Here is a 17085-nt window from a genome sequence, read left to right on the forward strand (position 1 = left end):
AATAAATGTGACCCATTGTTTTACCCCCCACCCCCACCCCAGTGGCTGTCCATCCTCTCTTTTCCTATAAGGGGCACCTGCCTGGCTCCTCCCTGGCTGAGGGTGCCCCACACCCCAGCCCTGCGCTCACCGCGCGGCACGAGTGGCATCTCCTCACCCAGTGTACCCACATCAACATTCCATGTGTATCCTCGTGGGAATGTTCTAGTCAGACATGGAGAAGCAGGATTTATTTCCTAATTAAAAGAGAGCTTCCTGCACAGTAAATCAATCATACCCACACACAAATGCACGGAAACCCGTTGCTTCCACTCGTGCCTGATTTCTCTGGGGGACACGCAGCTCTCTCTGGGCGCCTGGGATGTCAAGGCCGCAGCTTACATCCAGGCGTCATCATTTGCATTTCATCTCATCAGAATCATTGCCCACCCATGCAGAACACAGCTTATTAACCACACCATCATCTCCTGAATCTAAAGCCCAGCCAGGTTGCCTCCAAGTAACGCAATTACACGCAGCAAGTGTGACATCCAGAATTGTTGTGGGCTCCATTTTTAAAGTTTTAATGAATAGCCCCAGAAAGACAATCAAGTTTATTTTTTAATGGGGGCATAGGGAGGGAGTTTAATTTATTTGTGGATTTTTGAAGGGGCACCCAGCTTTCTCTTGAGCAACAGTTAGCTCTTAAACATGGTAGGTGCTGAATAAATGTTGTACCCTTAATCGAAAAGCCTCAGGACAGCCTAACTTTATGAAGGCAGGATGATTTTCATTAACAACAACAACAACGGCACTAAAAGTAGCTCCAGCCACCCTTGGCTGAATCACTTGGCCTGGCCGGACAGTTCACTAGATAGTTTATCACCAGTGTCTCATTTCATTGTCACCTTCTTATGAAGAGTCGATTCCTTTGCTGCAAGGGATGGAACTAACATTTTCTTCTAGAATCTATCCTCTGACAAGCCCTTTCAATCCTAATTCCTATTTATCCTTATACCACCCTTGTGAGACTGAGTTGGTGTCCCCATGTCACAGCTGAGGAAGCAGGGGTCTGAGAGGTCCAGCCAGCTGCTCCAGTCCCCACGGTCTGAAAGGGTAGTACCCAGATGTGAACAGAGGTTGGCCTGACTCCTGAGCCCTGCTCTTCGTCTGGCCCACTCGGCCCAGCTGCCCCACCTGTCCACTGGCCCACGGGAAGATATCCTAGCCCCTGTGGAATTCTAAGGACAGTTTTTCAATGGTAATGTGGGGTTAGAGGGATTGTTAATTATTTTTTCGGCTTTGTCCCCCAAACTTAAAGTGACAAGTGTCACCTGTGTCAAAAAAAAGAGAAAAAAAAGCCACTTTAAAATGGAGCTGGGGCTGCCATGCCAGAGGAACTGTCTTGCATGTCTTATGCCTCAAACCTTGGGATGTTAAAACAGGACAAAATAACCTTTGGATTTGGCGTAAAGCCCCAAAGAGCTGTTTGCAAATGTAACAAGAAAGCAGCTATGATTATGGGACTGATGATTACTGACCTGAAAATTAAAAACACTGGAATAAGTGTCACTATGTTATATTATCTGCACCAATAGAAATGCCTTCCTTCCGTGGATGTAATGGGTCCCTTTCCCTTCGTCATAAATACCCATTGTCTTTGTTTCCTAATCAGAGCACCATTTGGGCTTCTGCCAGCGTCAGTGCTTCCTGAATAGCTATTCTTGTCATCTCAAATAAATGCTGCTGCCTCTTACTCTGAAAGGCCCTTTTGATTTTAGGTTAATACCTGGAATGCTGATTCAGCTTCTGCAATTTGAAGGCAGAGCCTCCTGGAGGGCGTTTCAGTGTATTTCCCTGGAAAGGGGCTCTGCTCCTTCTGGGGAGGCCAGTGAGGCTGACTGTCCCAGAATCCTGGGACTCTTCAGAGCCTGTGGGGAATCTTCTGGTCTCTCCTGAAACTGCCGGTGCTTGGGTGGGTCCATTTGGAAATAACCCGGATTTGTTATCTATCGCTGAGTAACAAATTACCCTAGAACTTAGGGACCTAGAACGCTCTTTGTGCTCTCACAGCTTCTGTGGGTCAGCAATCCAGGTGCAGCTCAGCTGGGTCATGTGGGCCAGAGTCTCTGACGCTGTGGCCGTCAGGGGCTCCACTGGGAAGGGTCCGCTTCCTGTCTCGTCCACGGGATTGCTGGCGGGATTCCATTACTTGCAGGCTATTGGATTCAGGCCTCACTCAGGTCCTCGTGAGCTGTTGGACCTGGTTTCCCTCAGTGCCTTGTCATGTGGGCATTTCCGTAGAGCATCTCACGACAGCCACTGGCTTCATCGGAGAGAGTGGGCAAGAGAGTGAGAGAAAGGGAGAGGGAGGAGGATGGGAGAGGAGAGAGTCACAAGATGGAGGTCTCAGTCTTTTGTAACCTAGTGTGGGACGAGGCCCCCTGTCACTTTTGCCACATTCTGTTCTTTGGAAGAGTCACTAGGTCCCGCCCACACTCAAGGGGCGGGGACTACACATTCACACATTTGGTGGCAAAATCCAAACCAAACACATAAGTGGCTCCTTAGAGTCTTCATTCCAGTTAGTGTGAATATTCACACGTTTTGCTACAAAGATATTAATGGATTTAATTTTGTGGGGCTGCCCCAGACCTTGCCAGAAGGGTTACATAGTATACAGTAGATGTACTTTCTAAAATCGACGAAGTTCTAAATTCTCAGACACATCTGGTCCTGGGCTTTGGACACTTGAAGTCCAGTGTCCGTTCCCACAGCTATCCTCGGGTGTGTGTGAATGTGTAAGGGCAAGACTTGTGTTTTCCAATAGTTTTATTCAATCCTGTCATTTTCTTAGAATTCATCCCAGGAGTGTCTAGTTTGTCTTGGGCTGAGATATGCTCGTGACCGAATCCGTTCTGAGTCCCCAACGCGATGACGCTTTGCATCATTTCAGAGGCCTCTCATTGACACGAGGCCCACGTGGAGGGCATTGCTGTGATGTGTTTCAGCACTGTGGACACAGGTGCACCAGCCTCGTCTCGACCTTGGAAATGTTGTGGTATTTTTCAGTGTGTGGTGACATTTATGAGCCCATTTAAACACCCACAAAGAGGTTGATTTCCATAGATTAAATGTCAAGTTTGAAACCATCCAGGGTAATTGAATCGTCGAGATTGTCTACTTTGATTCTCAAGTGAGGCCATTGGCTGGACACTTGTGCTCTGTTATGAGCCCCCGAGTGCCGCCCAAATTACTGAGGTCAGACTCAGTCTCGGGGGACTGGTGTGGGAGGGGAGGATCATGGCAGTGTAATTTGTTGCCTGCAGAAATGTGGCTTCATTTTTATTTATTTATTTTTAAATAAAGGCACATATGTGGTTAGTGGGTGAATAAATTATTAGAGGCAGAAAAAACCTACCAACTGAAATTTCTGCGATGTTGGTGAGTTTCTAAAACCTGACCATCTTATGTATGCACAAGAGCAAAAGTGTGCAAAGGAACCTGTGCTTTAATGTTTTAAGTAGAAGTTGTTTTAAGGGGCATTAAACACATGCATAAACTTGGAGTAAATTTCTTTCAAGTTAAAGGCTAGCAAAAAGCATCAAATAGTTTCCTAGAAATCCAAATGTATGTGTGTGCTCTCTGTCCAAAGGACATGGGCAACTCCAGACTTTGATCTGAGTCTCTTAGTTTTCTTTTTAAAGAAATTTTGAAACTTGTAGTCACCATGCTATACATCACATCCCCAGAACTCATTGCTCTTATAACTGGAAGTTTGTGCCTTTTGACCACCTTCATCCGATTCTCCCACCCCTCAACCCTACCCCCTGCTTCTGGCAACTGCAATCTGTTCTGTTTCTGTGAGTTCATGTTTTGTTTTGTTTTCAGATGCCACGTATAAGTGAGATCATTCTGTATTTGTCTTTCTCTGTCTGACTCGTTTCACTTAGCATACTGCCTTCAAGGTCCATCCATGTTGTTGGAAATGGCAGGATTTGTTTCTTTTTAATGGCTGAATAGTATTCCATTATATCTATATCTATATCTATATCTATATCTATATCTATATCTATATCTATATCTATATCTATATCTATATCTATATATATCTATATATCGCATTTTCTTTATCCATTCATCTGTTGATGGACATTTAGGTTGTTTCCATATCTTGACTATAGTAAATAATACAACAACGAACATGGGGGTGCAGATATCTCTTTGGGATAGAGATCTCATTTCCTTTGAATATATACCCAGAAGTGGAATTGCTGGGTCGCATGGTAGTCCTGTTTTTAATGTTTTGAAGAACCTCCATACTGTTTCCCGTAGTGGCGGCACCAGTTTGTACTCCCACCAACAGTGCAGAATTTATCTGATTCTTGAATTTTTATTCTCCCAAGGAACTGGAGTTAAGTGGATCTGACTTGGATGTGGATGTGCCTGTTTCCCCCACTGGACACAGTGGATAGAGGGGCAGGACGGCTCGAGAGACTTTACAGCCGGGGCTTCCTGAAGGCTCAGCTGTTCCCGCCGTGGTGTGGCCTGCTCAGCTCCACCCTGGTCACTTCCAGTAATAGTATCTGCTGACCAGTCTCCCTAAAGTCAGGGCTGCTGGCCACATTGGACCTGTAAGTTAGAATAAGGATGAGAGTCAACCCACCCTCAAGTTTCAGGAGCATCCGATTGGACATGTTGAATTCTTAGCCAGACTTGGGGTTAAGACAGGTCAAGGGAGGCCATCTCTTTTGCTGCCAAATGGCTGTGGGCACACAGATAATGGATGATGGCTCTCAGATTCACCTCCTGACCAGGAATGAGAACAAAAAGCAACCCCAGGCATCGGAAGCTCATTGCAGACCACAGGTGTGTGCTGCCTCCCCCATTGCCATCAGATGGAAATTCGATCATGGTGGGGCTAAGATGAAGATGGTACCTGGCCATTGCCCTGTGGCTGCTCTGCTCAACTGTGGTGGGAACATCTGATCACAATAAGGGACATTTCTTCTCGGGTAGACACCTCGCGATGGTACCTGGCCATTGCCCTGTGGCTGCTCTGCTCAACTGTGGTGGGAACATCTGATCACAATAAGGGACATTTCTTCTCGGGTAGAAACCTCTCCTGCAGCTATGACGCAGATGCCTAAACATTTGGATTTGAAAGAGATGGGCTTGGCCAAGTGTCCATTGTTTAGTCTACATCAGGCTAAACATCTGGGCGACTGGGGACCTCTTTGGCGTCACGTGGGCCATGTGACCTGGTCTCGTGTTGATGCAGCCTGAGTCAAGGCCAAGGAAAGACACATGCTCAGAGGAGGGTTTTCTGAGCAAGGGGGAGAAGAAGAGGAAAAATGTATTTAATACTCTACTAGTCTCCTGCGCGGCTGTCACAACGGACCACAAGCTGGTGGCTTAAAGCAACAGCAGTTTGTTCTCCCCCACGTCCAGATTCCAGAAGTCCAAAATCAAGGTGTCAGCAGGGCCATGCTCCCTCTGAAGCCTGGAGGGTAGTGTCCTTCCTGGCCCCTTCCCGGCTTCTGGTGGCTTGGCAGCAAATTCTTGGTGTTCCTTGGCTTACAGATGCAACATTCCAATGTCTGCCTCCATCACTCCATGGCCGGGTCCCTGTGTGTCCGTGTCTGTGTGTCTCTCTCTCCTCTTCTTATAAGGACACCGGTGCTATTGGTCATACTCTGGTATGACCTCATGTTAATTTCAGTCATTATATCTGCAATGACCCTATTTCTAAATCAGGTCACAGATACTGGAGGTTAGAGCTTCAACATACCTTTCTGGGGTCACAATGCAGACTATAATACCTGACTTCTCTACTTCTTAGAACCTAAAGAGCTGTGACATTTCTCGATTAAATGGGCGGCAGGTGGGACGTCAGCCATGACGACCGTGGGATTTCTTGGTGTCCGTCGCCTGTGTGGCCTGTGTGGCTGGTACGTGAGGAGTGTGACAAGGCTCCTCAACGGGATTCTTCTCGTATGTTGACTCTTCCATACTGGGAAGCCCGGGAGAACCTGAGTTTTCCACTCTGGGTTGGAGAAGGGCTGTGAGGGGACAGAGAACCAACTGGGTGACTGGGAGAAGGCTTTGCGATGTGGCTCCGTTCTCAGTGCCCAGGCAGCTGGCTCTGAAGGTGCCTGCAGCCAGCCCCCCAGAATAGGGCTGGTCAAGTGATGCACCACGTCCTGCACACTTGACAGAGATCAGTGTCCCAGAACCAGAGCAGCTCGGCCGCCGAGGGCCTCCGTGAGGGAGAGATTGTGAGCCCAGAGCTCACAAGGGGTGGCCCACATTCAGGAGGACTTCCGTCCCCTGGTATTTGGTGTCCATAGAGTCATGGAGTCCCTTTAGACTAGTGCTAGAGGAGGCCAGTGTGCAGGGTCAGGGGAAGGTTCTAGATAAGGAATTCATGGGTTGGCAAAGCATGTCCACCTGCACCTAGACAGGAATGTGAGCAGGGCAGGTTTGGGCAGATGGGCCTTGTAAGTGGATTCCACCAGACAGAAGCCCCCTCAGACCACAGTGACGCCCCCACAGGGAGGAATCCATCCCATGAACAGTGACACTTGTCCAGCCGAAGGGAGGAAGGAACCTGTCTCTGTGGAGGGCAGGTAACTGAGCCCGCTCCCCACCCCGGCCCAATCCAGGTGTGAAGAGGGCTCCTCCCTCCGCTACTCAGAAACAAACACAAACCAGTTTCCACAGGCCCCTGCTCTCCTACTCTGTGCTCTCCTACTGTTTGGGGACCAGTTGGAGGGCCTGTGGGCATGCTGGCTTTGCCTTCTGCCGCTCTTTGACCAGCTGGATGCCCCACTCCCTCCCTCTCCCCTTTGTAGGACTTGCAGCAAAACCTCAGGGTCAGGCAGGGACCAAGAGGTTAACATCAGATGTCCGTGGGGGGAAGGAGAATGGCCTGGCTGGCCAGCTCTGCTGCTGTAGGTGCTGTGATGCAGCGGCAGCGGCAGGTAAGTGGGAGGCTCTGCCTAGAGCCCGTGGGGGACCCCTCCTCTCCTGGAAATCTGCGCTTCTGGGCAAATCAGGCAAACCTTGGGTTCCTTTCTGTCTTTAAAGCTGTTGACATTGCAGATACCCTGGAAAGGAGACACCAGGAGTCCTCAAAGAGCTTTTTGCTCCTGAAAAGCAGGCCCAGGGATATTTGGGCCCAGAAACACCTGGTTGGCAATCTCATCATAAACAGGAATGGTGAGAGATGGGATTGAAAGGGACACTGAAGGGCCTAGACAAATATTTTTAAAAGGAAATCACTTTTTTTTTTAAACCCATCCCTAGAAATTCCCAAGGTATCAAAGTGAAAAATTCAGAGAATCAATTTTGCTTTATTTATTATATTAGCCAAGAATGAGTGTGTTACAAGAATGTTCCGGAAGGGAGATATTGATGAACTGGAAATGTCAAAGGGCTGGTCTATGTTATTTACAATATCCCATGAACAAGTGAGGAGGGGAACTCTGTCCTCAGAGGGACGCTGGGAGCTCTTCCTGTCCGGGGCATGGGTGCCAGGTGCCTGGTCCTCCCCTCACCACCCAGGGCAGAGTCCCTGTCTGGACTCAGTATATGCCTTCTTTCGGCCAGTTGAGCTCTTTGGCATATGCCCCTTTGCAGCTCCTGATCTCATGGGCATGCTCCAGACACTTGTTCAAGCTGGGCACTGTGGATCTCCAGCCGATGAAGCCCTGGGTCGTCTTCGGGACCGGGGGGGACGGAAGGACCTGGAACAGAGGTGCAGGGGGTTTGGTCACCTTGGATCACAGCGACATGAGGTGTGTCCACAGAGGTGTCACGCTTAGCCCGTGAGGCCTGGTGTGGAAAACACAGAAAGCAAAGCCAGGGTCCCTTTGTAGGGCATACATTCCAGCCAGCGCTACCCTGAGACTCACAGCATCCCTGAAAGTAACGCTCACTGAACACGTTTCTTTCCCTCATAATGCTTAGCCCATTTGATTTGTGACCTCCAGTAAAATGCTTTTTATTTGGCAAAAGAGCAAAAAGGGAACAAAAAGTAAGGTCCAGAAATTTCAAATGCGACAGTTCACCTGCCCTTTATAAAATATGACAATATTGTCAGATGGTATCCCAGCAGTGATAAATCTGGTTTTGATTAGAAGGCTTTCTGATACATACACAACATACACACACCCCAAACTGTAGAGACCACAGGAATGAAAAGCAATTGAATTTAATTAAAAACCAAAAGGAAAACAGGATTCTATCTGAAATGAAAAAGCACAATTTCATTTGTCAGTTCCTTGGACTTACTTGAAATTTTTGGAAAACGAGGGTAAATGTTTAGGCAGTTTCCCCCTTTCCATGTGAAATAATCGTCTGTTCTGCTCTCACATGGCGATTTGAATGAAGACGACAGTGAGAAATATTTGTTCTAACAGAAGAACTGAGATAGAGAGGTTTAATATGCTTGGGGTTACGAGTCCACGCTTGGCTAGAGAGAACTTCGAGTGAGTCAGTGGCAGGAGGGGACGGTCCTGGTAGGCCGGCTGCCACTGGTGGACAAAGCCCCTTAACATATGTTCTTGATGAAGCATTAAAATTAATCTCCTGAGAGGGTACATGCAGGGAGGGTCGTCAGTAAATGCCAGAGGGGCCATACGGGTGGAATTGCCCAGAAGGCAAGTTGTCTCCACCCAGCTGGTCTAGATGGTCCCCATGGGAACACATAGACCAGCTTCAAGTCTCTCTACAACTTGTGAGAGAAATGCGTAGAAAACCACCCAGGGTGCCACATTTTACCCACCAGACTGGCAAAAATGGAAACACCACCGTTAACAAGGGCGTTATGTGAGAGCCGTTCGGTTCCTTCTCTGTGAAGGGCAATATTGCTGTGATCTAGAAAAAATGGAGGGTAATTCCCTCCACTGCAGGCCATGGGCATCCTGAGTTTTCATCCCCTCTTCCCGTCAGGACACAGAACTGCTGTCTCCATAGCTGGGCAGGGGACAGAAACCCACGACCAAAATGACAGACCCATGAGAGGCGGCCCTGGGATGTACAGAGCTCAGCAGTTGCTAGCCTCTAACCCATGTCCACAGCTGACTGGTCTCAGGTGGGGACAGCACCTGAGTGTTCTCCCCTCTGGGACTGCCCTGTCACTCACTCCGCAACCAGAGTGGCCTTTCAAACAGGCAGTTCTCAACATGCCACAGCCCTGCTTCCATCGCAGGTTGGGCTCACATCCCAACTGCTTCCTCTGGCCCCCAAGGCCCTGCCCACTTCTCCCTCCACATCCCCTCCCTTCACACCCCCACCTCACCCCAGCTCACCAAGCGCCAGCCCCATCACATACCAACCTTTGTCCTGCCTCAGGGCTTTCGTGCATGCTGTTCCCCTTGCCGGGGATGCCTTTCTCAGGCTGGCTCCTTGCCATCCTTCAGACCTAAGCTCCACAGGGGCCCTTCCCTGGCCACCCCATCCTCTGGGTCCTCGAACATCACTTGCCTATTTCCCCCAGGGCATCTAGCACAGCGTATCACGATTTTATTGATTTTCTTGTTTCACGTGGGTGCCCCCACCCCCACACGTGTGGGCTGGAGTCTTGTCTTCTTCTAGCTCATCACTGTGTGCCCCACTACACACCTACTAAAAGCTCACAGTCACCGGCAGGCTCTAAAAGTGCTGGGCACTGTTTTAAGTCCTTCACAGGTATCATCCCACCGAACCCCGGCCCCACTCCCTGAAGTAGGTGCTTCCGGTAACCTCCATTGTACAAGGGGGGGATGGTGACAGAGAGGTCAAGCCACTTGCCCAAGACCACACAGGACGTGAGCACCCGAGCATCTGAATTTAGAGGCCCGTCCTTTCCCGCCCTGCTGTCCTGCCCACTCCCTGAAGTGTTTGCTGAACCAATGGGTGGAGCCCCTGACTTCTCTGGCGTCCCTCTGCTTCTGTGGAACCCCACCCTGCGACCAGCTCAGTGGCTCTTGAAAGCAGACAGACAGTAACCTGCTGAGTCCCCCACGTGTGGGTGTGGAAAGGGGCCTCCCTGCGCCGGCACCGCTGAGTTCTTACCTTTGGCGGTTGGCTGGGCGCCCCTGCAGCGAACACAATTTCCAGTGGGACTTACGTTTTACTTATGAAAATAAATATCTAAAGGGAATTTGCGAACCTTGATGTATTTCTCCACCGGGGTCACTGGCCGGATGTGGAACCACTGGGGAAGCTCGATTTTGGGCTTCGGGGTAGGAGGTTCTTCTTCACCCTGGATCAACTGAAACACGGGCCCAGAGACGGGCAACCCCAGGCTGAGATGGTGGACACGACCTCCTCCTCATCCCCCAGAGCGCCGAATTTGACAGATGACAAAGCAGGGCTCAGGAACGTTAGGGAGCTGGTCCCAGTGCACAGTTAGAAGGGGGACTTGTCCGCAATGGACTCTATGCCCGCTCATTTATAGTCACGAGCAGCAATTTGAGAAAACTTGACAGGGTATGGCTTCAAATTTAAAAATGCCGACAAGGTTCCAGGACCAATCTTTAAAATATTAGAGGAGAGCCCCCATTCCTCCCTTTTAACTTCTAAAGTAATTTCGAACTCTTCAAAAAACCACATTAATTACATAGAAAGAATATTAATATAGGCTCTTTATGCATATTGTATAACTGTCTAAGCATTAAAAAAAGTCTAAGAATGGCACGATTTCAAAGTGAGTGGGATGGGGTGAGTTACAAATGGGGTTTACACTGCCTTGAATCATGAGTGCTTTGAATGAGGCGCCTCTTAGGCGGTTCTGCTCCCCTCCAAAGAAATGTACTTCCTCGTGTTGTGTCTGGAGATAGTCTGAAAGATTCCAGACCTGCGGCCACGAGCCCGTTGAAGCCCACACCACCATTTCACAGGCCTGGATGGTGTTTTATATACCGGAACCCCTATTCTAGGTTCAGAAGACTTAGCCACATATCTTGAACAGCTGGAATATGCATTTGGCCGCTCTGAATGGCCGCACTCAGCTGGGTTGATGGTGGCTGCGTCTGGACGTGGCCAGTGGTCTGTTTGCTGGTATCCCCATTAATTATTATGCCCAGCCCTTTTCCTTGTTTCTGTGACCTATCTCGTTTAGGAAATACCCAGGTATTTTCCTAATAATTTCTCTTATGTTAACCCTGTCTCACCATCTCATCCCAGCAGATCTGTCACTCAGTGAGGCAGGTGAGGACTATTAACCCATTTTACAGATGGAAAGTCTGAGGCCAAGTGGCCTGGGAATCAGACAGACTAGCTTCTGCTCTTGGTGCCTCTCTTTATTAACTGTGTAACTGGCACTTCTTTGAGCTTAATTTCCCAATTTGTAAAATAGGCATAAAACAGTATCCCCTTCTACACAGGGGTTGTTGTGTGGATTAAATGAGCTGGTTCAATGAAGCACCTAGGACGTGCCTGGCACACAGTAAGGGCTCAATAAATTCATGAGAGGAAGGAAGCTTCAGGTCCCAGAGTTGGCAGTCTTTGCCTGTAACACATTCTTAAATTTTATTCTTGTAAATTATACACTACATAACTGTTTATTCTTGGAAATGATCGATTCTACAACCTCTGGGCTTATGAAATTCACATTTACCTCCTCGAGGGGGGTGGTTAAAAATCCCCAGTTCTGGGCCCAGTTTTTCCATGCTTCCGTTTCAGCCTTTAAGCGGTATCGCCTGAAAAAGAAAGTTCTTAGGTGTTGGCTGACATTTGAAAAAGGTGAAAGTCGCAAGCCCCAAAAGGTCCATTGGGGAATTTTACATTCTTCAATGCATAGTCACTGAAGGATGACGCTGCCAGGGAGGGACGAGGTGCCAGCGGAGCAAGAGACCTGGGTGCTGTGAGAAGCTCACCTGTGTCAGGGACCAGAGATGCCGGTGGGACGGTGCATCGGGCACAGACAGGACGGGGCTGACTGCCCGAGGGGCCGCCTGGGTACCACACGCCTTACTTTGGAGGCCTCGTGACCCACAGCGATGAGTGTGTGCGAAATCACGAAGGTGCATATGAAATACCGTTGTTCCCAGGGCAAGGACCAGGTGGGGTACGTGAGGAAACTTTGGTGCCAAATTTAAGGAGGCACCCACTGTCAGGTTCCTGCAAGTGCAGAGCCAGCACATACGTGACCTTGAGCCTGAAACCCCCTTAAATATTGCACCCCAGGTCCCTCACTCGCCTCACCCTAGTCCCAACCCCGCTTTTGCCTCACATTAAATATCACTTATACATCGTTACCTACGAGCTGAATTGAGCTGCTGTTGAAGAGCGGGCGTGTCAGATTTTGCAAATGCCTAATTCAGTGTTTGTTTATTTGATTTTCCAGTTTCTTTTCCCATTTTGAAATCAATATCTGCATTCCCCCCACCCCCGTCATGTCTCAACAGTTTCGGACGCCCTGGCCAAGCTCTTTGCCTTGGGCACCAAGCATCTGTCCATAGCAGTCTATTTCCAATGGAGATAGAACATGAGCCAGAAATATGAGCCACACATGTCATTTTAAATGTTCTAGTAGCCACAGTTTGAAAAGTGAAAATAAGCAGGTGAACTTAATTTTAATATCCCTTTCTTGGGTATGAAATCTTCAAAATCTGGTATTTTACATGTACAGTTCCTCCCAGTTTGACAGTCACATTTGAGGAGCTCAGCAGCCACCGTGGAGGTTGGACAGAATAGTCTAAGGGCTTAACTGGCTCTGTTTACAGAGCAAGGGCCATCTGATTTGGGTCTTGAAGGATGAGTAGGAGTTGATCTAGTGGAGAAGGGAGGAAAGGGCATTGTAGGCAGAGGGAATAGACCCTGCTATGGCAGTGTATCCTGTTGGGGGTACTTACGTAAAGGTAAAGATATAAAAATAATCGTTTATTTTATGCCAAATAATACTGGCTTTCCATTTTCAAGAATGATATGAAGTTTCCTATAAAAATAAAATTATTAAGTGAAACAAAGCCAGTTTAAAGAAAAATATAAAGTGACTACTATAGGTTTTACAAGAAATGGTGAAAGTCATAGGCATGACAAACAGGATAACTGAAGTTTAAAAGGCAAGCAGTTATGGTTTGTTGTTACTAAAATTTGCTTACTGGCATCTAAACTAGTAACTCCTCATATTGGTTAAAACTTCAGAAAGAGGGGCTACTTAGCAATCAGAGAGAATGCTAAATAAAAACAACCGTTACAAATGTCTGCTGAACATAAATCTGACAGAAACTTACATTTCTTATTACATAAAAAACCAGGGAAAGCAAGAGAGAACATAAAGTGCACATGTATCACTCATTCAAACTGAACAAATATCAAGATCCTTTTTAAAAAATGTAGTAACACATTAGTCACTCTCAACAAGCAAAGCTTTGCAGATGGTTTTAAAGCCAGAAGCAAACTCTTCCCCACCTTTGTGGCGTGGTGTCACTACAAGAGGGAGAATGAGTCTCCCATTGCCCTTGAGCTGCTATCATCGCCCCCTTCCCTCAGGGCCCCCCAACCACCTCCAGGACTTGGTGGGGAAACTGAGGTCGCCAGGTGTGCACACTTCAGGTGGCAACAGCGCAGCCCATCGGGTTACGGGATCCCTGGCGTTACCAGATCCGGTCCTGAGTCACGAAGTTCATGCGCTCGGCCGCCGCGGTGCTGATCGGTTTCTGAGCCATGGGACCTGGGATCTCGGTTAGCCCGGTAGGTTGTGGCCTTTGGCTCAGCGTCTCGCGTCGCCCAGGAGACCAGTTGCCAAGCAACGTAGGACGCCCGAGGCGGAGGCGGAGCCACATCTGGCGGGGATGGGGCCGCTGGGCTGTCGCAGCATTCGCGCCCACTGCCAGCCTCTGCCCGCCTCTGCGCACTTCACCCCACCTACCTGACCACCTGCTTGGCCCGCTGCAGCAGCCCTTCTCCTCTGCGGAAACTTTTTGGGGAACCTCAAGACCTAACACCCCAGCCTCCTGTAAAATCTAGACCTGTAATGCAAGTATCCACACCGACAGGAGCACCAAATCCTGTGCGCCACGCTTACTGACTTCTGGCCCAGAGAAGGCACCCTGGTAACCACCGCCCGGATTACAAAGGGGGGCATTTCAGCCCAGCCCCCTTGCGGACTTCTCTCGGCAGAGCTTTGTTTCTTCACTGTTGGAACTTTGTGTAAGGGGTCAATCCGGTGTCCCTGGGGCCGGGCTCCCTTGCTGGGCCTCACGTGGTGCTTGAGAGGTTCGTCCGCATTGCTGTGGGCAGCCCCCGTGTGTTCATTTCCATTCCTGAAGTGTCCCGTCAGCGGCTGAAGGCCCTGGGGCTGTTTTCGGCCACCGTGGTGGTGCTGCAGTGGCTACTGGAGAACATCCGCGTGTATCTCTGCTGGCATCCATTCTTTATAACAACCCCCAAAGGAAACCACAGATACTGACCTCCAGACCGCACACCCCACACTCTCTTTTCATGCCCATCAACACCCATCCCTCGTCATTGGGGTGCTCGACCCGACTGACTTGTTGACCCTCAGGACTTCCACCGCACCACGTTGTCACAGGCCTGGAACTGGAAGATGGGTGTAAGGGACAACAGTAAGTGGGTCAATGCACAGGGTGGGGGGACATTTTCCTGCCTGAGCAGCCACAGGACACGCAGGGGTCCAGATCCTTACGGGGCAGCGAAACCAAGGCAGCGTTCTTCTGATGATTGGCACGTCATCTCCTAATAATTCCCAAGGCCACTCTTTGGGGAGATGGGTGTTTTTATCTTCCAACTGGGTATCTGATTCTCCCTGGCATGGCTCCCTCCCGCCCTTTCCCTGACCTCCTCTCTTATCCACAGATTTGTGCCTTGATGAGGTGTTTGGGGGGTGTTTTCCTCCCGTAACATGTTCCCCACACCCAAGGCATGTGATGCTCCTCTTGGCTATTGGAAATGCTGGGTGCAGGCCCAGAACGGGGGCGGTCCCAACTGCCCGCTCAGCAAAAATAGTGCGGGGGCAGCCAGGGGCTGCCGCTGGGGCTGCATGGCTGAATGAATGAATGTGTAAGTACCAGGCCCAGCGCTGAGCAAGTCGTCGGCCAGGCCGGATTGCCGGGGGGTGGACGGGAGTCCATGCAGGCCGGAGTTTTCTTCCTGGTCTTTTCTTGAGGTCGCCATCCCTCCCACAGGAGGGAGGATGTTCTAGGGAGAAATGTGAAGAGTGGGTGGCTTGGAAGAGAGGGGGATCCATCAGGTGGGGAGGCAAGGTCTGCTTCTCCCTTGGGAGGCTTCAAAGACGATTCTGTGAAAGTGATGAAGAATAACCTTATTTACTGAATGTCTATATATGTCATTCATTCTACAAATGTTTTCATGCCTGGTATCTAGGAGGGAACAAAGCAACAATTGTTGTCCTCCTGGGGCTGACATGTCTGGAGGGAAGGCAGACAAGGAAACACGGAAACAAGATAATGCCAGGGAAAGCTGTGCGCTGCGGAGACAGTTAAATCGGGGAGAGGGGCTCATGGTGACAGTCAGGTGAAGGGACTCTTTTAAGGAAGGCCTCTCGGAGGAGGGGACATTTGAGCACAGAGCTGGTAAGGGAGGGACCCATGCCAAGAGACTGGAAGAGTTTTCCATGGAGGCAGGACGGGCAGAGCAAAGGACCTGGGCTAGAACCAACCTGGGGTGTTTGAAGAACACTAAGGAGGCCAGCGCAGGTGGGAGTTACCTGGAAGGCGTGGTTGGTGCAGAAATGGAAAAGTAGCACATGCTGCCCGGAGTTCAGCCGCGTAGGGACATGGATGTGAACGCAACCAGGTGACAATGCAGCCTGATGTATGCAATTACAGTAGGATGAGTGTGATTCAGAGCGAGTCCCAGAGGAGGCAGAAGAGTGCAGAGGAGGGGATGAGCTTTGAAGGATGACCAAGAGCTTGTTAGTTCTGCCCATTTGCCCCGGAAATATCTGCATGGGGCACCCTGGGAGACAGTTCCAGGACAATACATGGGTAGAGTGTTCCGGCTAAGTGCACAGGACGTGGGTTCAAGTCCTGGCTCTGCTGAGTACCATCTCAGTGACCTTGGGGGAATCGATCAGCCTCTCTGAGCCCGTGTCCTCATCTGTGAAATGGGCTTCCAGGGATCCTAGGAGGCGGAAGCTGTGGGTGCTCACGAATAGTGGAGAGCATCCCCCAAAGAACGGCATGTTGGTAGCCCAGACTCCCGGGGTCCTCAGCCTAGGGTGTCAAAGTGTGGGGGACAGTGTGGGGAAATGGAGCTTTGAGTGGAACTGCGGTTTGCTTCTTAAGGATGTTGGCTTTGAACATGAGGCTGTTGCTGGCCTGTTGCCGATTCCTTCTTTCCTGAGACGTGAGAGAGGAGCACTGCTGCACTCCCCGGGGGCCCACCCTGAGTGCCCGTCATGGCGCCAGCGTTCCCCGGCCCTGGCTGCTTCCTTACATTCTCATTTCATGGCGGAGGGATTCATTTTGCAGAAGGGAAAACTGGCTCAAACCATAGGTAGAAGAGAAAGGATTAGAGCCAAACCCCACAGCATCCCATCTTACCATAAACTCGGGCTCTCTTCCTACCTAGGGGTGAGACCCTGCAGAAAGATGGGGTCCATAGGCCTGGCCTCCCCCTCTCTCTCAACTACTAGGGGTGCCCTTTTCCCTCTGGATAATTTCCAAGTGCCTGGAGCTTGAGTGGCTGTGGGGTGGAATCTACAGAGCAGGTGATGGGGGGGAAGATGCTGAGTTCTGGCTTCTCCGAGGTGATGTCTGCACAAGGCCAAGAGTTTTCTCCTCATGGCACTTGTGAGGGGTGCTTTCCGGCAGCTGAGGCTGCTAGAGGACAGAGATCACATAGAGACTCCGAGACGCCACCACGCAACCTCCTGGAAAACTCCCTCCTGACTCACAGGCACACACTTGCTTCAACCAGCTGTACCCAGAGCCCAGGCCTCACTGTCCTACCTATCAAACCTTAATTAGCATAAGCTCCAGAAACTTCTATCAGTCCTGCCAGATTCAGCAAATAGAAATGCAGGAGGTCCAGTGAAATATGAGCTTCCTGGTGCACACTCAGACTGTACTATACTTATGCTGAGAAATGATTGGTTGTTTATTGTCAGTTGGTGTCCTGCCTCTTACCTGA

General features: G+C 49.8%; 1 protein-coding gene across 1 annotated transcript; it reads right to left on the reverse strand.

Annotated features, from left to right (window-relative positions):
- Positions 1-7318: 7318 nt before the first annotated feature.
- Positions 7319-13685, reverse strand: CIMIP1 (ciliary microtubule inner protein 1). Its single transcript, XM_019748564.2, has 4 exons — positions 13570-13685; positions 11585-11666; positions 10136-10237; positions 7319-7727 (listed from the first exon to the last, which is right to left on the reverse strand). The coding sequence occupies exons 1-4, from the start codon at positions 13635-13637 to the stop codon at positions 7566-7568; spliced, it is 414 nt and encodes a 137-aa protein (XP_019604123.2). The 5' UTR covers positions 13638-13685; the 3' UTR covers positions 7319-7565.
- Positions 13686-17085: the final 3400 nt, after the last annotated feature.

Source organism: Rhinolophus sinicus, linkage group LG13 (assembly GCF_036562045.2).
Source record: "Rhinolophus sinicus isolate RSC01 linkage group LG13, ASM3656204v1, whole genome shotgun sequence".
Lineage (NCBI taxonomy): Eukaryota > Metazoa > Chordata > Mammalia > Chiroptera > Rhinolophidae > Rhinolophus > Rhinolophus sinicus.